This window comes from Myiozetetes cayanensis, unplaced genomic scaffold (assembly GCF_022539395.1).
Source record: "Myiozetetes cayanensis isolate MyiCay16 unplaced genomic scaffold, myiCay2020 scf1, whole genome shotgun sequence".
In the NCBI taxonomy this organism is placed as follows: Eukaryota; Metazoa; Chordata; class Aves; order Passeriformes; family Tyrannidae; genus Myiozetetes; species Myiozetetes cayanensis.
The window spans coordinates 942,051-963,134 of NW_026086604.1; the positions used below are offsets into that span (position 1 = coordinate 942,051).

The window sequence follows — 21,084 nt, forward strand, 5'->3', positions numbered from 1 at the left end:
GCTGGTAGGGCAGGTAGGCAGCGAGCACTCGAGCTGCAGACTGAGTTTTGACTGACAGTTATCCCACCCAGCATAATCCCACTTTCTTCATTAGACACTCCTACCATTTAGAGGCGAAGTTGCAAGCTCAGATACTCCTAATTACAACTCTGACATTTGTTTGCCACACGTATTGCCCGTTTTTGCCTCAAAGATTGCCAAAATCTTGCCATTAGGTTTGTCCACTCAGTCATTCACAGACAGCAAAACTATGAAGGGCACAAACCTTTCAGAAACGGCTTCAATTTGGGTTTAAATGAGTAGACATTTGTTGTAAAATAATAATAATAATGACTTAGCCATGCCTTAACTGCATGGCAATTTAAGGGCAGCCTTAGCCTTTGGGCAGGGCATAAAAGGCTCAGTGGTGAAGCAGCTTGTCAAAATTACCTAAAGAAGGGCTTTTCCAGGCCAAAGTACCGTGGAGATGGGTGCAGAATTACACCAGAATGACAAGAAACACTCAACAGTTCCACTGACTCTCCAGACACAACGTGCTTAGTCCCTGAAGCGCTTTGGAAAGGAAGATAATCTCATTTAGCACTAATTGTGACTCCCACCCTGAGGAGCCCAGGAAGCCCAGCCTCCATCACCCACTTGTTACCATTTTCAAACAAGCCCCTTTGTGATGCTCCCACGCCGTCCCCTGCCTTGGGAGAAGCTCCCCAAAAAACCCAGTGCTCTTGCTCCAACCCCCCCCCACACACTCTGTAAAGCCCTGCCTGGTGCAAAGCCCACGGAGCAATCCTGACTCCGGCAGGATCTGCAGATCAGGATGACTAATGCCCTCATGCTGTTTACATGGGCCCCCACACCCGCCTCTGTCCGAGCATCCTTGTGTTTCACGTGGAAATTTCAGCCCAATTCCACCTGTTTTGGGTCAGGGTGTCTCTGTGGCTCACTCAGCGCGGAGCAGATTGAAGTTGTGCTCCACAGCTGAAGCCTCCCAGGTGACACCTCCAGACAGCAGGTTATAAATATATAAATAACAATGGATCGACAGCTACAGTTAAGGATGGGAAGTTGTGGACAGACTGTGGGATTTTTGGCTTTCCCATCTGCCTCCATCCCACGCCTCCACCTCCCACAGACATGCTGCCCCTCTGCCACATTCCTCTCTGTACACACAGCAAGGAGCAGACACCAAGGGGATCTGGTTCACAGAATTACAGGTAAAAAGGTGGGAAAAGCCCTCACGAGCCCAGCTCATCCTGCAAAGCCACTGAATCCACCCCCAGCCTCTTCAAGGCAACCTTTGCTGATGGAGGCTCTCAGTGCTTGACTCTCCCTGCAGTCAGAAGGTTTTCTCTTGTGCCTGAATTAAATCTCTCACTCTGCAATTTGAGCCCAATCCCCAGCAGACACAGAAAGCAGATTATTCCCTTTCCACAGCCACCTTCCACCCGTTTCAAGACTATTATCCTCTTTCCCCTCAGCCTTTTCTCCTTCAGAAGGGAGTCAAAACACCTTGCAGAGCTCACCCCTGCTCTCCATCAGCGAGGAGGAACCACACCAAACGCTCTGACGCGTCCTCTCCCACACACCCTCCCACAGCTCACCAGTCATCCTGCTTGGCCCCAAAACACAGCACCCCAGACAGGTACCTCTCGCCACCCTTTGTTCACATTTCTGGCCCTCAAGTCTGAACACACTGCTTCCTGAGCTTTCAGCAGAGGGAAAAGTGGGGGAATTGGGAAGACCTTGGTGTCCTGGCTTAAATCCACACCTCCTTTAGCAGAGCACTATGCTGTAGCTGGGTAATAGGGCAGCTGTCATATTCCCTAAGCTGCCTTCATGGCAAGAAGCCATCAGGCACTGCAGCTCAAAAATAAGCACCAAACCCCTCAGGAATTCCTGGACACTCAATATCCCAGACATTCACGGGGAGGCTTTAATTTGAACTGAAGACAAGGGACCAACCTCAGCCCTGCCCTGCTGCTGGGGTCACTTGGTTAATGCCAGTGCTGCCTTTGCACCAAAGGGTGAATTTGGCTTGGAATTACTCACACTGAATCCCATAGAGCCTCTAAGCTCCCAGCCACTTGCTCATGTTCCTCTCCCACGTCCCCTTCAGATGGAGAGATACAGGGTGATGCAGCATTTGCCTGCAGGAGAGTCACTGCCAGGGCTGTGCAGAGCTCAGGGAAGAGCTGCAACCCCACAATGCTGCAATCCCAACACCTGGACTTCAGTCAGGAGTTAAAGACCTGGGCAAATCCACGAGGAACTCGGCACAGGAAAGCTGTCAGCTGGGAATGTCTCCCGAATTCCTGGCTGGATCGACAGCTGAATCCGCAGACAGCCGAGAAGGAGGTGGGATGCTGGGTGACTGCTTATTATGCTGAGCCAAATCCTCCCATTATTACCTTCTGTGCTACCTGTCTTCTTTTAATATATTCAAGTGTTGTCTCTGCTGGAAGCACAGCACTGAGAGGGATTTCCTACCCCGCTCGTCTCTCATTCCTTGCCTGTCTGTGCTCAAACACCGATCACTTCCTTGCTAATGGGATCCCTTCTTAGGCATCTGTGAACAGCATTTAGAAAGGGCAATGTGCAGGCACATCTCCCACCAAAATTACAAGCCCAGGGTTATTCTGGCACCTGGAGCACACCACAAGCTCTATCAGTAATCCCCTTCCTCTAAAAACCCGACATGAATCATCTGTACATTGACTCTGGGTCCTCTCCAAACTCCAATGAGATTTAGCCTTAATTCACTCTGCAACACACACTGACAGACTTCACACCACTGACAGAGCAAACATTTAAAAGCAGGTGATTTCCAGCATGTAGGATCGCATTCCAGCCCCTCTGCTAAGAGGCCACTTTGGAAAAATAATGGAATTCCTTTAAGAGGCAGTCAGACTGTGGGCTGGCCCATTTGGCCACCTAAGGGCATCACACATCCTCTCTCCTTCCTAATCTTATTATGGGAGAGAGTAGGAGGGGAAAACTGTCTGCCCAGCTGGTTCATACCTTGTCTTCTCCATTCCATCCACGCCTGCTGAAACTCAGGAGGGCTAAACTGGATTTAGTGAAAGGAGCATCCCTGCTGAGCAAGGCAAAGCCCAGCTTGTGATTTACGGAATCACAGCCTGCTCCTCCAGACTGCCACAGACCTTGGGGAAAAACACCCCTGAGAAAACACAGCAGCTGCTCCTGCTGTGGAGCAGGAGATGGGCAAAGCCCAGAAATCCCCAGCAGCACTCTACACCATATCCTTCCCCAATCCCAGCACAGAGCTCTCCTGGGATGAGCAGGAATCCAGCTGGAGTGTCCCTGCACCGCTCCCACTTTGGCATCTTCGCATCCCGAGAGAGTTCAGCGGTAACAGCACAAATCCCCAGGAAATCTTAGGCAGTATTTCCAGTTCAAGAGGCATAATCAGCTCCTAAGAGACACTCTACACACAGCAGCATCCTGGAGAGGACAGGGTGATTGCAGGAAGAGGTGCCAACAGCACGAGCGCGGGAGCTCGGGCAGGATTTGGACCTCAAAATGCCCAAATATTTCGCAGCTCAGCAATGTTCACCCTGGCACGGCTCTTGCTAAAACCCAGCAAGAGGAGGCTCCTAACGCTCTGCCAGGGAAATGACAGCACTTGGTGCTTCCTGTAGCACCCTTCAGGCTCGGGGCACTGTGCAGATGTGGCTGCACAGAGCCTGGGATGTCACCTGCAAGGGTGCTGCAGCTGGGGAAAGGGAAGCAGAAAGCAAGGAAGTGATTAGCTCAAGGTCATAATTTCATTTACAGCCACAGAAAACAGCTCTGGCTGTAGCCTGTCCAATACACCCAGAGACACCAGCCTAATAAACTCTTCCCTAGACCCCTGCACAAACTGGCAGTGCTTTGATGCCTCAAGACTTCCAGCTGGACAACAACAAAACCGAGGACTTGTCTTCATCAGAGGAGTCCAACTTATGAATCAAAGAGTTAATATTGCAGAAAAAGCAGCACTGTTATTAACTAAACCTGGAAACTGCTGTAAACAGGAGAACTGGCAGTTCTCAGGGTATGCAAAAGGCTTTGTTCATATCCAAACTCCAAATCTCACGTGATAAATGCTGGAAGAATACAAATGTTAAAAATGTTCACCTCCAAATAAAGTTCTCCAGTCTTATCTAAGTGAAACTGCTACAATTTTCCATCAAAATGTTGTCAGAAGAGCTACACCCTTACAAAACATTTGATTCATTAACATCTTTTTTTTTTTTTGTCTTTCCTGCTGGAAAACCTGGATCAAGCAGAGCCCTACAGAGTTTTAGGAGCTTAAAATAACCCACCTTGTGTCTGTGCACTCTCCATGAAGTACACAGACCTCCCGTGGCACAGGACAATCCTTTCAGAGGGAAGATCTTCAAGGTACAGCCAGAACTCTAAAGGTGCCTTCCAACCCAAAATATTCTGGGATGATCACACCAGACCCAGGTGTTGATTCCCTTCCCACAGCCAAGAGGGACACTGAGAGTCTCCAGGCTTCACAATTTCTCAAGGGGTAAGAGGGATTTCTCACCCTCTGCTTCAAACACGAGGTTGGCCCAATTTCAGGAAGGAACAAAGGAACTGAGAGTTGAGGGGGAGCTCAGAAGGTGGTGTCCCCATGGGTAGGGAGCACCCCATGAAAGGTGCCTTCCAGTCATGCAAACTGGAGGTGACAATGAACAAACCCTCTTGCAACATCCTGGGATGTAGAATCACAGAATCACGGACCGGTTAAGGTTGGAAAAGATTTCTGAGATCATTAAGTCCAACCATCAGCTCAGCATTGCTAAACCATGTCTTTAAAGACCCAAACCGCATGTTTTTTAAGCACTTCTAGGGATGGTGACTCCACCACTTCCCTGGGTAGCCTCTTCAGTGCTTGACAAACCTCTCCATGAAGAAATTTTTCCTGATATCCAACCTAAACCTCCCCTGGCACAACTTGAGGCCATTTCCTCTCGTATCGCAGATCTGCTCATTGCGGGCACTCACCTGCCTTGCCAGTGCACACCCACGTTTGTCCTGCTACAAAACACCCCACAAAACTGTCCAGGTGCCCCACAACCCTCCCAGATCATGGTCTGCCTGTCAGTAAACACTGACACAGAGGTGAGACCTTCCAAAAATTCAGCACAGACATAACAAACTCCACACCCCTATGGGTTGATGCCACCATTAGCTCTCAAGCTTTGCTAACACCAGAAATGAGAGCAGAGCTCATTCTGATCAGCTTTGTCTCTGCAGACAAGGTAGTAAGGAGGGGGAGAGAGAGCAGAGATGTCTTTGTACAGCCTTACTACAGTCCTAAGTGCTGTATGAATAATAAAATCACTGAGCAGTTTGGGCTGGGAGGGACCTTAAAGATCATCTCATTAGAACCCTCTTGCCACGGACAAGGGACACCTTCCACCAGGTTGCTTGAAGCACCATCCAACCTGGCCTTGAACTGAGCTTTAAAGCTTGATTGACCTTTTAAAGGCCAATCCTAAGTAGGTGGGCACCAGAGAGAACACCAAACTCAAACGAGACAGCCAAAGAGTGAAAGTCTCTCCTGCCCATCCTCAGCCTCCTTCTCTACTCCCTTCCTACCTCCAGAAACAGCCCAGAAACACCGAGAAAACGCCACCACAAACCTGGCATGCAGCTCTGCAGTTTGCCTTTGCCCTCATTCCCTGTTAGCACTGCTATTATGCAGGTGTAGCACCATGGCATGTCAATGCCATTGCCCTCCCAGGCTGGGCAGAGTATAAAACTAAACGAAAAGACAGTCCCAAAATGCTTGTCTGTGTTCCTTAATTTAAAAGGTTTTAATCTTTCATGATGGTCAAACAGCAGTCGTGCCAAACCAGTGCAAGAGGCTGCCTCTGGAAATAGCAGGATCCAAGGGAAATCAAACACAAATCTGAACTCCAGCTTTTGAGCTGGATCTGAACAGCTCCATCAGGGCTTAGGGATGTCTGCCTCCCAAAGTGATTCAAAAACACAGAATTTTCAGCCTCTACCTTCACTGAAATCAAGGAAAAACCGCTTCCTTTCCCTGCCACATGAGCAACTCTCAGGTCCCAGCGGGGAAACTGTCCTTGGCAAGTCCGAACCAGCAGCAACAATCATCCCAAAATCCTCTCTCACAGCTTTTTTTTTTTTTCCCCTTGCAAAGAAGCTGTGCCCATACCAGGGTTACAAATATTTCAAACTGCCAGGGCCAAAGACTCCAGAAGGGAGATTTATAGCAATAAATAATATTAATGACCCAGGCGGACGAAGCTTCTTGTCCTGAGAGCTCCAAAGGCACATGAAAAACAGCACCATAAATGTCACCACCGCAGACACCAACGATGACGAGATGCCACCTCTGGGGACGGGAGGCAACGTGGGCTTGTTCAGAATGAGATTTGGGGAGGAAACCGAGGGAATGAGGGCCTGGATGAGCGCGGGCTCTCCAGCTCACAGGGCAGGAGATGGGGCCCAGCTGGCTCACCTGAGCTCAGCCTGGATGATGCTCCACAGCATCATCAAATCCTTGGCTTTGCTTAGCAGGGTTACCCAAGGAGACATCCAAGCCCCAGTTTTCCCCCAGACATGGCCAAAGGACTCATCCTGATGCTCGTGAGGCAGGGAAAAAAATGAGTTGTGAAAACATAACCCAGCCAGTGGAGCTGGAAAGAGGACGAAGGAAGTAATTTTAGGCCTAAACCCCAAAGGAGGAGCTGTGAGTTTAGTTGCAGATATAATAAAACATGCCTGGGGGAAGGAACCTGCATCCTCCTGCAGACAAACCCACTCTCAGATGCAAAAATTCGTACACCAACCCTGTGTTATCCAGATAACACTCCAAACACCTGGAGCTGAGGGAGCAGCAGTGTCTGGCCATGTCAAATTAACCATTTTGTCCCCACGCTGCTTAGTTAAATAGTACCAAGCACAGGGTGAACATAAAGTCTCCATCAGAGAAACTTCTGCTTCAGCCAAGGCAAAGATTCCCTTTGCTTTTCCCACACTGCCTGACCCTCTGCCCAGAGGAGGGATCAGCAGGGGACCTTCAGCAGCAGCTCAGCTGCACATCTGGGCTCGCTTCACTCCAGGCTTTGCCTCAGAAGCACTCCTGCAGCAGAAATCTCAGCTTATTTTCCCCAACCATGCAGTCTCCCTAAACTTTGTCAGGACACCTTGGAGCCCTTCCCATGCAGGACAAGGCTCAGCCATCCAATCCATCACCGTGGGGGTCACCACAAACTCTGGAGCCAGACTCTTGAGCTGCTGTAGCCTGGGGTGAGGGGTGAAGCCTTGCTGCTGGCAGGACACAGCCCTGGGAGCTCCCAGGGCAGGGGATGGCTCCCAGCTGGCTCATCTGAGCTCACCCTGTCCACCTCCAGCAGGCTGGATCCCACTCCTGGAGAGCACCAGCCCAGCAGGCTGGTTCACAGTGCCACTTGGTTCACAGTGGGAGGACAAGGAAGCAAAGACCCATGGAAGAACATGGGTGCAGGGATGCCAACCTCAAAGCAACCAGCCCATTCCAGGCCCCTTCCAAGCAGGAACACGCTCCCTGTCCCAACTCTGAGCATCCTTCCACCAGAGCATCTCTACGAAGAGCAGAAACTTGGTGCCTCTCTCAACAGGCCCCCAAAAGTAGCTCCACCTGACACCCCAGAGCCCATTTGAGAGCCCTGTGGTGGCTGGGCCTCCACGGGGCCCGGGCAAACACAACCAACACTGTGTCTTTAAAACCACTTCAGTGCAGATGTTGTTTCCATGGTAACTAGTGGACCAAATACATTAGTGTTTCTAATAATAAACCAAACCTTCATCTTGGAAAATGTGATCCCCCCTCTCCTTTACCACCCTCACCCTTCCTTTCTTCTTTTCCCCTCCCCTTTTGCTGAATTAAGCCAGCATTTAACAAGCAAGCCATAATTAGTAAATAATTGCAAGGGCCCAGTAACTCCCAGTGCCCAGGCAGATGGAGAAGCTTTAGGTGGAGGAGGGGAGGGGGGCTTTGCTCTGTGAACCCGGGAACTGTCCAAAAAAAGAGGATGAACTACTTAAAAAAAAAAAAAAAAGGAAAAAAATAAAAAATTAAAAAGCACAAGGTGGAAGAGAGGACCCTGTGCAGCCTCTTTTGGCCACCCCAGTGTCGCCTTTAGTGCCCTGGCACCCTCCCCGTGCTCTGACTCAGGGTGCAGCCGCCCAGCGTTAATTTCTAGGAATCTCGCACTTTTTTTTTTTTTTTTTTTCCCGGAGGCTCCGTCCGAGACGCGGCACCGGCTCCGCGTCCCCGACAGCGGCCAAAAACTTCACAACTCCTCCCCTTCCACGCTCTCCTCATTGCAGAGCGGGGATGTCCCCCCCAGCCCCGCACACACCCCCCCAAAACTGAGCGGGACGGCGGGAAGGACCCCGAGGCGTGGAGGGGAGACACGAGGGGGCTGCGGCGGGGAGGGAGGCGGAGCGGGGCGATCCCACCCCCACGCCCCCCCCCCCAAAAAAAAAAGCCAAAAAAAAAGACACGTGCGAAGATCCCGTGCGTGGGGGAGCCCACGGGAGCGAACGCGCCCGCGGGGGCCGGTCACTCCCCACATTTAGCGGGATCCGCGTCCCAAGGCACGGCACGGGGATGGAGGGATGGATGGGGATGGAGGGATGGATGGGAGGGCGCGGGGAGCGCAGCGCGGCACATCACCCGCGATGTGTCTGTGTGTGCGCGTCCCCGAAGCCGCGCTCAGGGTCGGGGGGAAGGGGAGAGGAAGGGCGGCCGGGCAGGGAAGGGGGGGAGGGCGATGCGAAGCCTCCCGCCGTGTCGCCACGGTGCCGGTGACCCCGGACTGCAGCAGCGCTCGGGGCTCGTCCCCGCCGGTACCCGGGGATGCTCCGCTGCATCCCGGCCGCGCGTCCCGCTTCCCTTTTCCCTGTCCCCCCGTGTGTCCCCCCCACCGCCTCCCCGTGCCCTCCGCTCCTCCCTCGCGGGACTCACCATGTCGGGGCTGAGCTGGGCTAAGATGGCGAAGGCGGAGAGCCGGTCACACAGGCACTTGGTCCGGGAGGCGTCGAGCGGGACCGTTCGGCAGCCGCGCCAGGACCAGGCGCCGGGCGGGGAGGCGGAGGCGGAGGCTCTGCTGGAGGGAGGAGAGGAGAGGAGAGCGGGGAGGGAGGGAGGGAGGGAGGGACGGGGCGGCGGAGCGGGGAGAGGGGGAGAGAGCGGCCGTCAGGGCGGGCGGGGAGCGGGCACCGCGCCGCGGGGGGATCGCGGGGGGGGGGATATCGGACCCCCATCCCATCGACCCCCATCCCACCGACACCACACCGGACCTGCAGCTCTAGTCCTGCCCTGGTCCTGGTCCTGGTCCTGGTCTGACCCCTCCATCACTGCCTGCCCATGTGAATATCCCCCTCCTCCAGCCCCCGGGCTGCCCTGTCTCACTGTTCCCATATACACCTCCCCAACCCTACAACCCTGCCCCACGTATCCCATATACACCTCCCCAACCCTACAGCCCTGCCCCACGTATCCCATATACACTTCCCTAAACCTATAATGCTGCCCCATATATCCCATAGACACCCCCTTAATCCTATACCCCTGTCTCACTTATCCCACATACACTTTAACCCTACAGCCCTTTCCCACATATCCCATATACACCTCCCTAACCCTGTAGCCCTTTCCCACATATCCCATATACACTTCCCTAACCCTATATCCCACCTGTCCCATGTGTGCACACAGAATTGTACAGCCTTGTCCCACACACCCACTCCATGGATGCATAACCCTACAGCCCTGTGGCAGACGCCCCACAGAAGGATCCATAATCCTATAGCTTTGCCCCACATATCCCATATACACCTCCCTAATCCTATAGCCCTTTCCCATGTACCCCATATACACCTCCATGATCCTATAGCCTTTCCTACATATTCCATGTACACCTCCTTAACCCTGTAGCCCTCTCCCACATATTCCATGTACACCTCCTTAACCCTGTAGCCCACTCCCACTTACCCCATACAAGGGTGCACAGCCTTCTGGCTGTCTCCCAGGCACCCATAATGTGGATGCACAACCCCACAGCCTTGTGACACACGCCACAAATGGATAAATAATCCTACAGCTCTGCCCTACACAACCCAAACGCACTTGCCACCCCCATCCCTATGGCCCAGTGCCACATATCCCATATATGGATGCATAACTCCACAGGCCTGTCCAACACACCTGATATACTCCTTGCACCCCCTTAGCCCTGTCCCTCATCCCATACACTCCCCATACCTCTGCTCAACACCCCATATTGATGTGGATGAACCCCAATATGTGACTCCACCCTTCCCCTTGTTCCCTCCCAGTTGTCTCTGCCCAGGGTCTCCAAAGACCAGGGCAGGAACCCCCTCATCCCAGAGCTCTGGGCATGGCAGGGATGCTCCTGTCTCGTGGCCACAGGGACCTCAAGAGGTCAAAGGCACAGAGTTCCTGCTTTCTCGTGGCATCCTTTCAGGCTGGGGAAGAGCAGCAGAGCAGGGGAGGGGTCATGAATGGGACAGTCTCCATGTGAAGTCTGCCTTCACATCCCACAGGTGGGATGGTTTCATCGGGAAAAGTCATTGCAGCCCCATCTCCATGTGAGAACACCATACTGAATCCAACCCTGCCCTCTGACAGTTTGAACCCATTCCCCCTTGTCCTGTCCCCCCATCCCTTGTCCCAGGTCCCTCTCCAGCTCCCTTGCAGCCCCTTAAGGACTGGAAGGGGCTCCAAGGTCTCCCCAGAGCCTTCTTTTCTTCTCCAGACTGACCAAGCCCAGCACTCCCAGCCCAGCCTTTCATTCTTAACTCTTGTCTTCAACCTTTTCTGTTTAAGTGAGCACAAAGGGCTAAGCCAGGGAAAAGTGGAATCTCAGTCTCTGCCTCACGTGCTGGGGTACAGCCATCCCCCAAAAAGCACAGCCATCCCCCAAAAAGTACAGTCAGCACCCAAAAAGCACAGTCACTTTCCACCCATTGCTCCCGTGCCCTGTCCAGTCTCCTCTCCTGGCCACGTATGGAGTGCAAATGCAGAAAGTGCAGAAATGAAAGGGCTGGGGAGAAGCTCAGGATCCATGTGGATAACCTGGGCTTCACGGGAGCCTGGGCCAGGCTGTGGGGCCAGAGCAAAAGGGCCATATGCCCTCACTGAGGGGACATTGGTGAGAGATGTCCCCTCTCCACAGCTGACCATCCTCAGAGGAGCGGTGCCGGCAGCGAGCTCACGGCAGCTCCAGATGGAGCCAAGCTGCTCAGCAGCCTTAGGTGTGTCACAGATGGCCTGGACATCTCAGTGCTGCTGACTCCAGCAGACTGCCCTGACTTACAGACAAGTTTTTGGCAGGTCTGGGCTCTGTGCACACACACACTGACCTGCTCCTCACGCAACGAGACGGAGCCTCCCTTCACCTCCCCGTGGGAGAACGGGCTGGGAACCAACAGGGAACGGGACATCAGCACGTCCCACCGATCCTGGTGTGATTATCTACTCAGATCCTATTTAACTCACGGCACTGAGCCTTCCTGAATTACTGCTGGCTTGGATTAAAGCACTTTTCATGGTTAAAAAAAAATAAAATAATAAAAAAAGGCAAATTAATTTATCTGTAGGAGTTGACAGCAACACACAGAACATTATTTTTTTTTCTCCTGGTGCTCTTCCAGAGCTTTCTAAATGTCTGGACCTACTAAATGTCTGGGCTCCTCATCTCTGGAAGTGTCCAAGGCCAGGTTGGATGCAACCTGAGCTGGTGGAAGGTGTCCCTGCCCATGGCAGGAGGTTGGAAGTGGATAAGGTCCCTTCCAACCCAAACCATTCCATTATCCTGTTCCATGTCCACCCATCTCTAGGATATAAATCTGTCTCCCCTGGATGGGCAGCTCTTCCCATGATCCCTGCTGAGCTAAGTCACATCATCTCTTGGAGGTGCCAAGTCCTGGTGTTGTTCTCTGGTCTCTTCCATCCACCTTCTGCCATTCACCAACATCCTTCTTGGAAGGGACTGGGAGCTCCAAGGCCAATCTCAGAGGAGAACTTAACTCCCCTATATGTGCTGTTCCTATTTCCAAGATCTGCATTATTTAGTTGTTCTGTTTATTCACTGTCACCCAGAAAAAAAAAGCCTTATTTATGATGTGTACAAATAATGACAAATATTCAGACTCTACCAACCAGCTCTGTGTTTCTCATAGAAAGTATTAATTTAGCTTGACAAAATCTATTTTCCATAAGTTGATTGCTATTAATTCCTCTGTTTTAATGAGCGTGCTATTATTCAATTATAATCATAATATTACCCACAATCCCCTAATTTTTGGATCCTCTATCAGATGTTGTGTTACTGTGCCTAAGACAGATGTGAGGCTGCTGCTCTTACAGGCACATTCTCCTCTCTCCAGATTTTGGGAATCCTTCCACCTTTCTTTTCCTGAAGAGCAATGATCCCCAATTAGTCTTAAACCCGCTCTTTAAAATCCTTGCACACAAAATTGCTCTGTCTTGTTTCCCTTCCACACATCTCACTTTATTAGATGATGTATAGCATGTGTTCAAGCTGCTGCTGTAATGACAAGTATTTCATTAGCCTGGGATGTGGATTAAGTAACCAGGCTCTCTTCCAATTACAGAATACAGGAGTTTATTGAAATTTCTGCATTATTATAAATAAATCTGTCATTTCCAGCTAGTAACAAACCAATACTGTTAGGATTTATTTTGGTTTTAGTAGACTCTAAATTTTCCTTTTTATTAATTTTCACCATTCTGAAGAATAAAATTCTTACACCTTTTTTTTTTTTTTTCCCCTGTCTTATATTTTTCAAGCTTTTAATTTGTATTAAAGAATCACAGAATGGTTTGGGCAGGATGGGACCTTCAAGATCATCCAGTTCCACCCTCCTGCCATGGGCAGGGACACCTTCCACTAGCCCAGGTTGCTCCAAGCCCCATCCAACCTGGCCTTGGACACTTCCAGGGATGGGGCAGCCACAGCTTCTCTGGGCAACCTGTGCCAGGGCCTCACTGCCCTCACAGGGAATAATTTCTTCCCAATATTTAATCCAACCCTGCCCTCTGGCAGTTTAAACCCATTCCTCTATCTCCTGTCCCTCCATTCCTTTTCCAAAACCCCTGTCCAGCTCTCCTGGAGCCCCTTTAGGCACTGGAAGAGGCTCTAAGGTCTCCCCAGAGCCTTTTTTTTTTTTACTTTAGACTGACCAAGCCCAGCTCTCCCAGCCTGGCCTTTCATCCATAACTCACTCCTCAACTTTGCAGCCTTTCACACCAAGCAGAAATGCTCAGAGCTCTGCTGCTGAAGCCATCAGGTCTGTGCACACCCACGGACACCCCCTGCCCCGAGGAACCTCAGCTGTCATCAGAAGTGTGAAAACATTTGCCTCAACATCGCTTCCCAACCCGAAGTCCAGCTTTACTCATTTCCCAGCTTTCAAAGTAGACCAGGACAGATCTGGGCCAGACATCAACTGAAGTAAACCTCATGCAAAGGAATAAATAAAAAAGTGGAAAAAAATATAATAAAAAAAAAGGAAAATAAATCAGAGAGACGACAAGAACAGGAAACTCCAGGGAAAGTATCAGAAAGCAAATAACTCTCCCTGGATGCTGCTCTTGGTCTCAGACTCCCATGGCAGAAAAGCTGACAGCACAGCACTGAATGCAAGATCAGGATAAAATCTATCCAGGGCCAAAGCCACACTTGGCACTTGGCACAGGCCTGATATCCATTTCTAGATGCAGAGAGAAACAGCACAGAAAGATATCGAGGCAAAAAAAATATAATAAAAATTATAATAACCACCCTTTGCTCTTCAAAGAGCTGGTCTGGTGCCTGCTTACTTATCCTGAGTTGGACTCAAAGAAATCAATTGGATCAAAGCCATCTAGTTTTTACTTTAGAAGCTGCTATAAATCACATCCAGGATGGGTGCTGTGGATGTGCTGAGTCAGGAACTTGGTGTAAATCACCTCAGAATAAGTCCAACCACACCATTTAATAGAAAATGAAAGTCTGGCCCTCATTACTACCAGTGATTATTAATTAATTAGTTATTACCAGTCATTAAACTACTCAAATGCTCCAAAGAGCATGTCCATTCCTCTGGTTTTAATCCCCTCAGAAGAATAACTTTTCTTTGATCCTTCCCTTCCTCTTTGCAAATCTGCCTAATTACCTCTTCCCAACTGCCCTGCATTCCCTTTGATAGGAACACCTCTGCACCTTTTTGGGATGTTGTAGCTGGGAGATGGGTTGGGAGAACCCAGATAGAGAAGAGAAGAGCCACCAGCCTCTCCTCCCTGCCCGTGTGCCACCCTGAGCCAAGGGGCAGCTTAAGATCGGTCTTCAGCAAAAGGTTTCTTGGGCATTGCCCCATCCCAAGGGCAGCCTGATCCATCAGCTGGGGGTCCAGCCCTTGGAGCATCCCTGTGGCCTCCTCTGGACTCATCCAGCAGCTCCACATCCTCCTGATGTTGGAGACACCAGGGCTGGACACAGAGTTCCAGGTGGGGTCTCACAATAATGTCGGTCTTGTGATTTTTTTGGAGTGGTCCCATTCATGGTTCCTGAGCGTTTGAGCTTGTCCAGCAACATCTGCTGCAGATGACACATGGAATGCTGCTGAGAGAGGTCTCATGGCATCTCTCCATGGTCCAGGGAAATGTACCCAAGGGAGTTTCACCCTTGCTGGATGCAGATCCCATCCTGCCCAGGCAGGGTGAGGTTCAACCACCAATTATTGCCTGAAGCCTCACAGTTCAGGGCAGACCTGAAATCCTAAACACTGAATTTTGTAGCATAAAGATGATTTCACGGGGATAAGTTCAAACGACAAACCAGATATATTTTAAAAGGTCACATTTTGTATCTGAATGTAAAATACATCCATCATGGACCTGATTAAAAGCTGCAGAAGAAAATGGGATATTAATGAGCAGGTCCATGAGAGGAGGAACATCTGTGTGTGTGTGTGCCTGCCTGTGTGTTCAGGCTTCATCTGTAGAGCACAAGAAAAGCCTTTGATTCTGCAGAAAAATATACTGGGTTTGTAGTGGGAAACCCACATTCACAGCTCAGAGGCAAAGAAAAAGAGCAGGATTTGAGTTATTCACAAATATTGAATCCAGGTACACTAATAAGGAAGCAGAATTATTTCTGAGGCAGTCTCAGGGGTGGAGGGAAGAAAGAGGAAACTCTACTAAAGGGAAAACGTGGGCAGAATATCAGAGCAGGGTGTAGTGAGGCTGATTACAACCAGTGAGAGAGGAGTAAAAAACATCGTACTGGGGAGGGGTTCAGCAGGAAACCTGACAAGCTGGTTGTGTCTCTGATGTCTGTGGTGAGATTTAGCTCTGCTGCAATTCCAGCCACGCTGCACAAGGAGATGTTTCACCGTATGTTACAACGTTATTTGAGCCCTTGATGGGAAAAAGCAATTAAGCACTGCCTTGTGGATTTAAACAGGAGCTAAGCACGTGCTTAAGGACTTTTCTCCAAGAGAAACGCTGCTCTGAGGAGGAATCTGCACAAACGGGGAGCTTTTGTTGTGGGAAGGGGCGTGGATTGGGTCAGAGAGAGAAGCTTTAAAATGGGGGTAGAGATTTGAGACTCAAATTTAACACAAGGGATCTCCAGGAGTTTCTTCCAACCTCAACCATCCTGTGGTTCTTTGACACCTCTTGCCTCACATGGGCCATTCCCCCTTCACTAACCAGGCAGGTCTTGTGAGTCCTTGGCACAGCTCCAGCTGGCAGACTGATTATTAATTTGGAGAACAAACCAGAGATGAAGTCAAAGTTAATCCTTTTTGTGGGATTCCCAAAAGCAATTTTCATTTCCAGCCAAAGGCTGCCCCGAAGCTCCTTTCAAACACTTTGGCTCCACACAATAGCCCAGGACACAAAAAGATCTGCAATCATTCCTCTGCAGAAAGTGTGTTGGAGTCACTCTGCAGGACCTCGGGGTTGAATTAACAAGTGGATGGTTTCCCAGGAAAAAAGGGACATGAAAAGGTTTGTACCTTTTGGGAAAAAAAAAAAAAAAAAAGCTGATTAAAAATAAAATAATATAAAATAAATCTTTGATTGTCTGCTAAAACAGTCACAAAGCATCCTATGCTAGAGAGGGAAATGCAGAAATTAATTAAATATTATTTTAAATATGGGTTTAAATCAATCTTTAACACTCCAGCTCAGGATGTTTTGGACACCCTCAGTACCAAAGCAGTGATCATGCTTTGGTTAATTTAGACCTTCCTAAGGACTAAATACAACCAGCAAAACCATTTCACAAGGCTCATCCTGTTATCCAGGAGATAATTTTCCCTTCCTGTGATCAATCCACTGATTCAAAGCTGGGCTGAACTCTCAGTTATGCCACTGAAAATCCTGTGGGACATCTCACACATCCAGCAAGTCAGTTCAGGCCACTGGAGCAAAACTGATTCTCCTGGAAAAATCTTGAGCTTGCACATCTCTGAATTCAAAGTGTAGCACCAGTTTGGTAAATCCACGTAACCCAACCTGAAATCTGAAGCTCCAGTGGAGCAACTGATTGTCCAGCAGTTTTCCTACACTCAGTAAAAGAAATCAAGTGTTATCAACCTCATTTAGCTCAAAGGCAAGAAAGCCAACCTGTCCTGGGCTGCATCTCCAGCGTGTTGGGGGAGAGGATTCTCCCCCTCTGCTGTGCTCTGCTGAAATCCCACCTGGAATGCTGTGCCCAGCTCTGGGATCCTCAGCTCAGGAACAACATGCACCTGTTGGGATGAGTCCAGAGGAGCCCACGGAGATGCTCCAAGGGCTGGAGCCCCTCTGCTCTGGAGCCAGGCTGGGAGAGCTGGGAATGGTCAGCATGGAGAAGGGAAAGCTCCAGGGAGACCTTGGAGCCCTTTCCAGGGACTAAAGGGGCTCCAGGAGAGCTGGAGAGGGACTTTGGAAAAGGGATGGAAGGACAGGACAAGGGGAATGATTTTAAACTAAAAGAAGGGAGATTCAAGCTACATTCAAGGAAGAAACTTTTTCCAATGAGGGGGCTGAGACACTGCCAAAGATTGTCCAGAGCAGCTGGGGCTGCCCCATCCCTGGAAGTGTCCAAGGCCAGGTTGGATGTGGCTTGGAGCAACCTGGGCTAGTGGAAAGTGTCCCTGCCCTTGGAACTGGATGATCTTTAAGGTTCTTTCCAACCCAAACCATTCCATGACAGGCCCACAGAGGAGATGCAAATGGATGCAGAGCTGAGAGAGGGCAGTGATAGAGCTCTGGTATTTGGAGTAAAGAGTCAATAAATACATCCCTACACCCTGTGCTGGGTTTCCTGGTTTCTTCACAGAAAGGAAAATAAAACCAGGTCTTTTGAGCCAATATAAAACTTCACTGAGATGGCTCAATCTCAGGAGCTTTGCTTGGCACTGATGCCCTTTTTTTCACCTCTACCCCAACAGCACAGACCTGGCACTGAACAGAACCATTTTCTGTCAGTTTGAAAGGATCAATAATCAGATTAACAACTATTATTAAATTAACGAAAAACAATGAAAGTGGAAAAAAGGAGGAAAAAAAAAAGAAAAGCCTGCTATTGATCCATTTGCTTGGTGCAAGGAAAATGAAACCAGAGCAGGAATATTAATTTTATTTTATTTTTTTTTCAGAAACTCCTAATTCAAGGTGGTTTGGGGTGATTTACTTTAGAAGTGACACAAGCAAAATTAAGATAATAGTGACTTAAGAAAAGGTTGGTGCCCTGTGGGAAATGTTTGGGATTTTCTTTTTGTGCGTGGGAGAAAGAGGGACAGGAAGACAAAGTTATAAGGAGGTGAAATGCAAGATCTTTCCCCAGCTGTGAATTCATAATTACAGATAACTGAATTAGAGCATTTTGCAGGGGACAAGGTTGGTTTCTATCTGCAAATTAGCCCCAGAAAAAAAAAAAAAAAAAAAAAAGAAACAGCCCATATGCAGCATCCAGTCTGAAGCCTTAATTAACATAAACAATGTTAAGAGGCACAAAGAAATACATATTACCACTGAAATAAAGCATATGGCTGCCTAAATACCCGTAAGATCCTCTGGAGATAATCTTTTCAGGCACCAGAAGTACAGCTGATGCTGAGCTCTAATGACTCTCATCAGGCCATCCCACCAGAGAGGGAGCTCAGAGCTTCCCACCATCATCAGCCTCCTGGGCTTTGGCCTCTGCAGTTTGCAATCCAGAGGCTGTGGCTGATAATTAAGGAGGACTTTCCCCCTTTTTTTCATCCCTGTTTTCCACAGCTCCAGAAGAGGACCAGGAGTCAGACATCACTTGTAGGTGGAACCTTGCCCCATGTCTTGGTCTCCAAGGACTTGACTCAGTCAAGAACAGGTTGGATGGGGCTTGGGAGATACAGAGAGAAGGTTTAGATTGGATACCGGGAAGAAATTATTCCCTGTGAGGGTAGGGAGGCCCTGGTACAGGTCACCCAGAGAAGCTGTGGCTGCCCCATCCCTGGAAGTGTCCAAGGTCAGACTGGACAGGGCTTGGAGCACCCTGGGATAGTGGAAGGTGTCCCTGCCCATGGCAGGGGGTGGAAATAAGATATTCTTTAAGTTCCTTTAAAACCCAAACCATTCCATGATTCAGTGCACATGGAAAGGTGGGATGGGAGACAAGAACTTGGCCACTGGGTCCGTGCCCTGTGATGCCAGTTTTCCTGCCAGAATTCCCTCTACTTCCCTGCCAAACTTTCTTTCCAAAGGCGGCCACAGGGCAGATGTTTCATTGGGGTGGACCCCCAAGGACTCCTCAGCCCTGCCCAATGAGCCACTGAACAGTCCTGAACAGGAGCCACAAATGCCAAAATTTTGATCCAGAAGATGTGAGACCACCGACTACCTGGAGGAGAAAGGGAGAAACCAAAGGCACTTGGTCTTGGGTGCTCGGTCTTGAAATCAGAGACAAATGTGAAAGCCCCTGTGAGGTGTCACAATATTAAATGTTGCAGAGGAAACCAGTTCAACAGTCCCTGCTCCCTGAACCTGGGGAAATATTCCCTCCTGACCCATCCCTAGAAGCGTCCAACCAGTTTGGATGGGGGTCTGAGCAACCTGGGATAATGGGAGGTGTCCCTGCCCATGGCAGGGGGTTGGAAGTGGGTAATCTTTAAGGTCCCTTCCAACCCAAACCATTCTATGATTCCATTATCCCAATTCTAGAGGTTGCTGAATAATTACAAATCTGGTCTCTTCCACAGCATCGACTCAGGATCAGGAATTTGATTTGAAGTATCACGAGATTTTAATTTTTTTTTTTTTGAAGCCTTTTTTTTCTTGAGGATTTTTTTTTCCTTTAAAAAGATGGCATTTTCAATCTCCTCTGTCGAACCCTGTGAAATAGGAACAGAAAAGCCTACAGCTCCTTGTAATCCCATGGCTTCATGGCTTTCAGGAACAAAAGAAAAAGAATTCTCAGATTTATCTACACTGCAAACACTGCTATCACCAGGTTGGCTCATCTGTCGGTGACTGCAGAAGATGACCTTGAACTACTTTCATAAAATCATAGAATAATTAAGGTTGGGAAAGACCTTTAAGACCATCAGGTCCAACCATCACCCAGCACCACCACCATGTTCACCACTAAACCGTGACCTCAAGTGCCACATCCAGATGTGTTTTTGAACACTCCCAGGGATGGTGACTCCACCACTTCCCTGGGCAGCCTGTTCCAATACTTCACAATCCTTTTTGGGAAGAATTTTCCCCTAATATCGAATTCAAGTCTGCCTTGGTGCAACTTGAGTCCCTTTCTTCTTGTCCTGTCATTTATGACCCAGGAAGAGCCTGACACCTCCCCTCACTACAACCTCCTTTCAGATAGTTTATTTACACAATAGATCAACATTTTATCCATCCACGACTTTGGCCTCTGCTCTTAAATTTGTTATTTTTATCCAGAGCTAAAAGTACCTTTACAGGATTTCTGGGATCCCTCCAGTGTAAGAAGTCCAGGCCATAACTCGTAGAATAGGACTTATAAATAAGATTACAAATAAGATTTATAAATAAAATTAAAAAGTAAAATAAAGTAAAAAATCGTATAAGATTACAGATAAATCTAGTAAGCAAGATTTATTTGAGGGCAAAGTTACCCCATTGCATCTTTTCTGATTCACCGGAGTATCAGAACAATAAAAATCAGAGAATCATTGAATTGTTTGGGTTGAAAAAGACCTTTAAGATCTCTGAGTGCAGCTGTTAACACAGAACTGACAAATCCACCACTAAACCATGTCCCCAAGTGCCACATCATGTCCCCAGGTGCCACATCCACACATCAGTTAAATCCCTGCAGGGATGGTGACTCAACCCTGTGTTGCCTAAATTCATGAGGCATCAGGATCACCTTGGGAAAAAGGTGAAACCAGGAGCTGCTGGGGAAGTGTTGGAAGCAGGGGTTGGGACCTTCTGAAGCTGACTTTCCTGAGTGAAGTGTCTCCCTGGGACTAAAAGGGGAGTGGAAGGATGAGCAGTAGGACGGCTGCCCTCATTATCATAAAGGGCTCCTTTCCAGCGGAGGACAAGGTGAAACCAGTGAGTGATGGATCTGCCTCCCTCCCACCCCCACCTGACATTCCTAGCTGCTTGTCCAGCCTTTGCAGGATGGTTTTCTCCAGGGGCAGCTCCTGGGGTGTCCTTGACTAGAGAGTTGGCACGGAAATGTCGTGGCAGGTTGTGCAGAGCAGGAGCAGGAGCCAGGACTGTGCTCAAGGGGTTGTCATTAACTTGTTGCACCACCCTGCGTGACCCTCCTGGACGTGCCTGTTTTAGCAGAGTGTATTTTCCAGATGGACACAAAAGTACTCAGCTCACTCTCCCAGCTTTCCAAATTTCCCAGTTTCCATGAGGTGCCATGGCTGGTTATTCAGTTATTCCCTCTCAAACTGGATCATGATCCAAAAGATGGGACTCTGTTTTTGTGTTCAGAAAGGGATGCGGTTCCACGCCGGGCATTAACCCGTAGGTGGTCCAGGCAATCCTCATTCCCTGCCTTG

At 49.3% G+C, this 21,084-nt stretch overlaps 1 protein-coding gene across 15 annotated transcripts in view; it reads right to left on the reverse strand.

Moving 5' to 3' along the window:
* ADGRB1 (adhesion G protein-coupled receptor B1) overlaps positions 1 to 21,084 on the reverse strand; it is a 285,060-nt gene that overhangs the window by 83,049 nt on the left and 180,927 nt on the right. For 11 of the 15 annotated variants that reach the window (XM_050313255.1, XM_050313372.1, XM_050313326.1 and 8 more), the window contains one exon: positions 8,993 to 9,134. In XM_050313255.1, coding sequence (XP_050169212.1) covers positions 8,993 to 9,134 — 142 coding nt within the window. The remainder of the gene's footprint in view (positions 1 to 8,992; positions 9,135 to 21,084) is intronic. The other 4 variants (XM_050313265.1, XM_050313306.1, XM_050313367.1 and 1 more) reach the window with 1 other exon arrangement.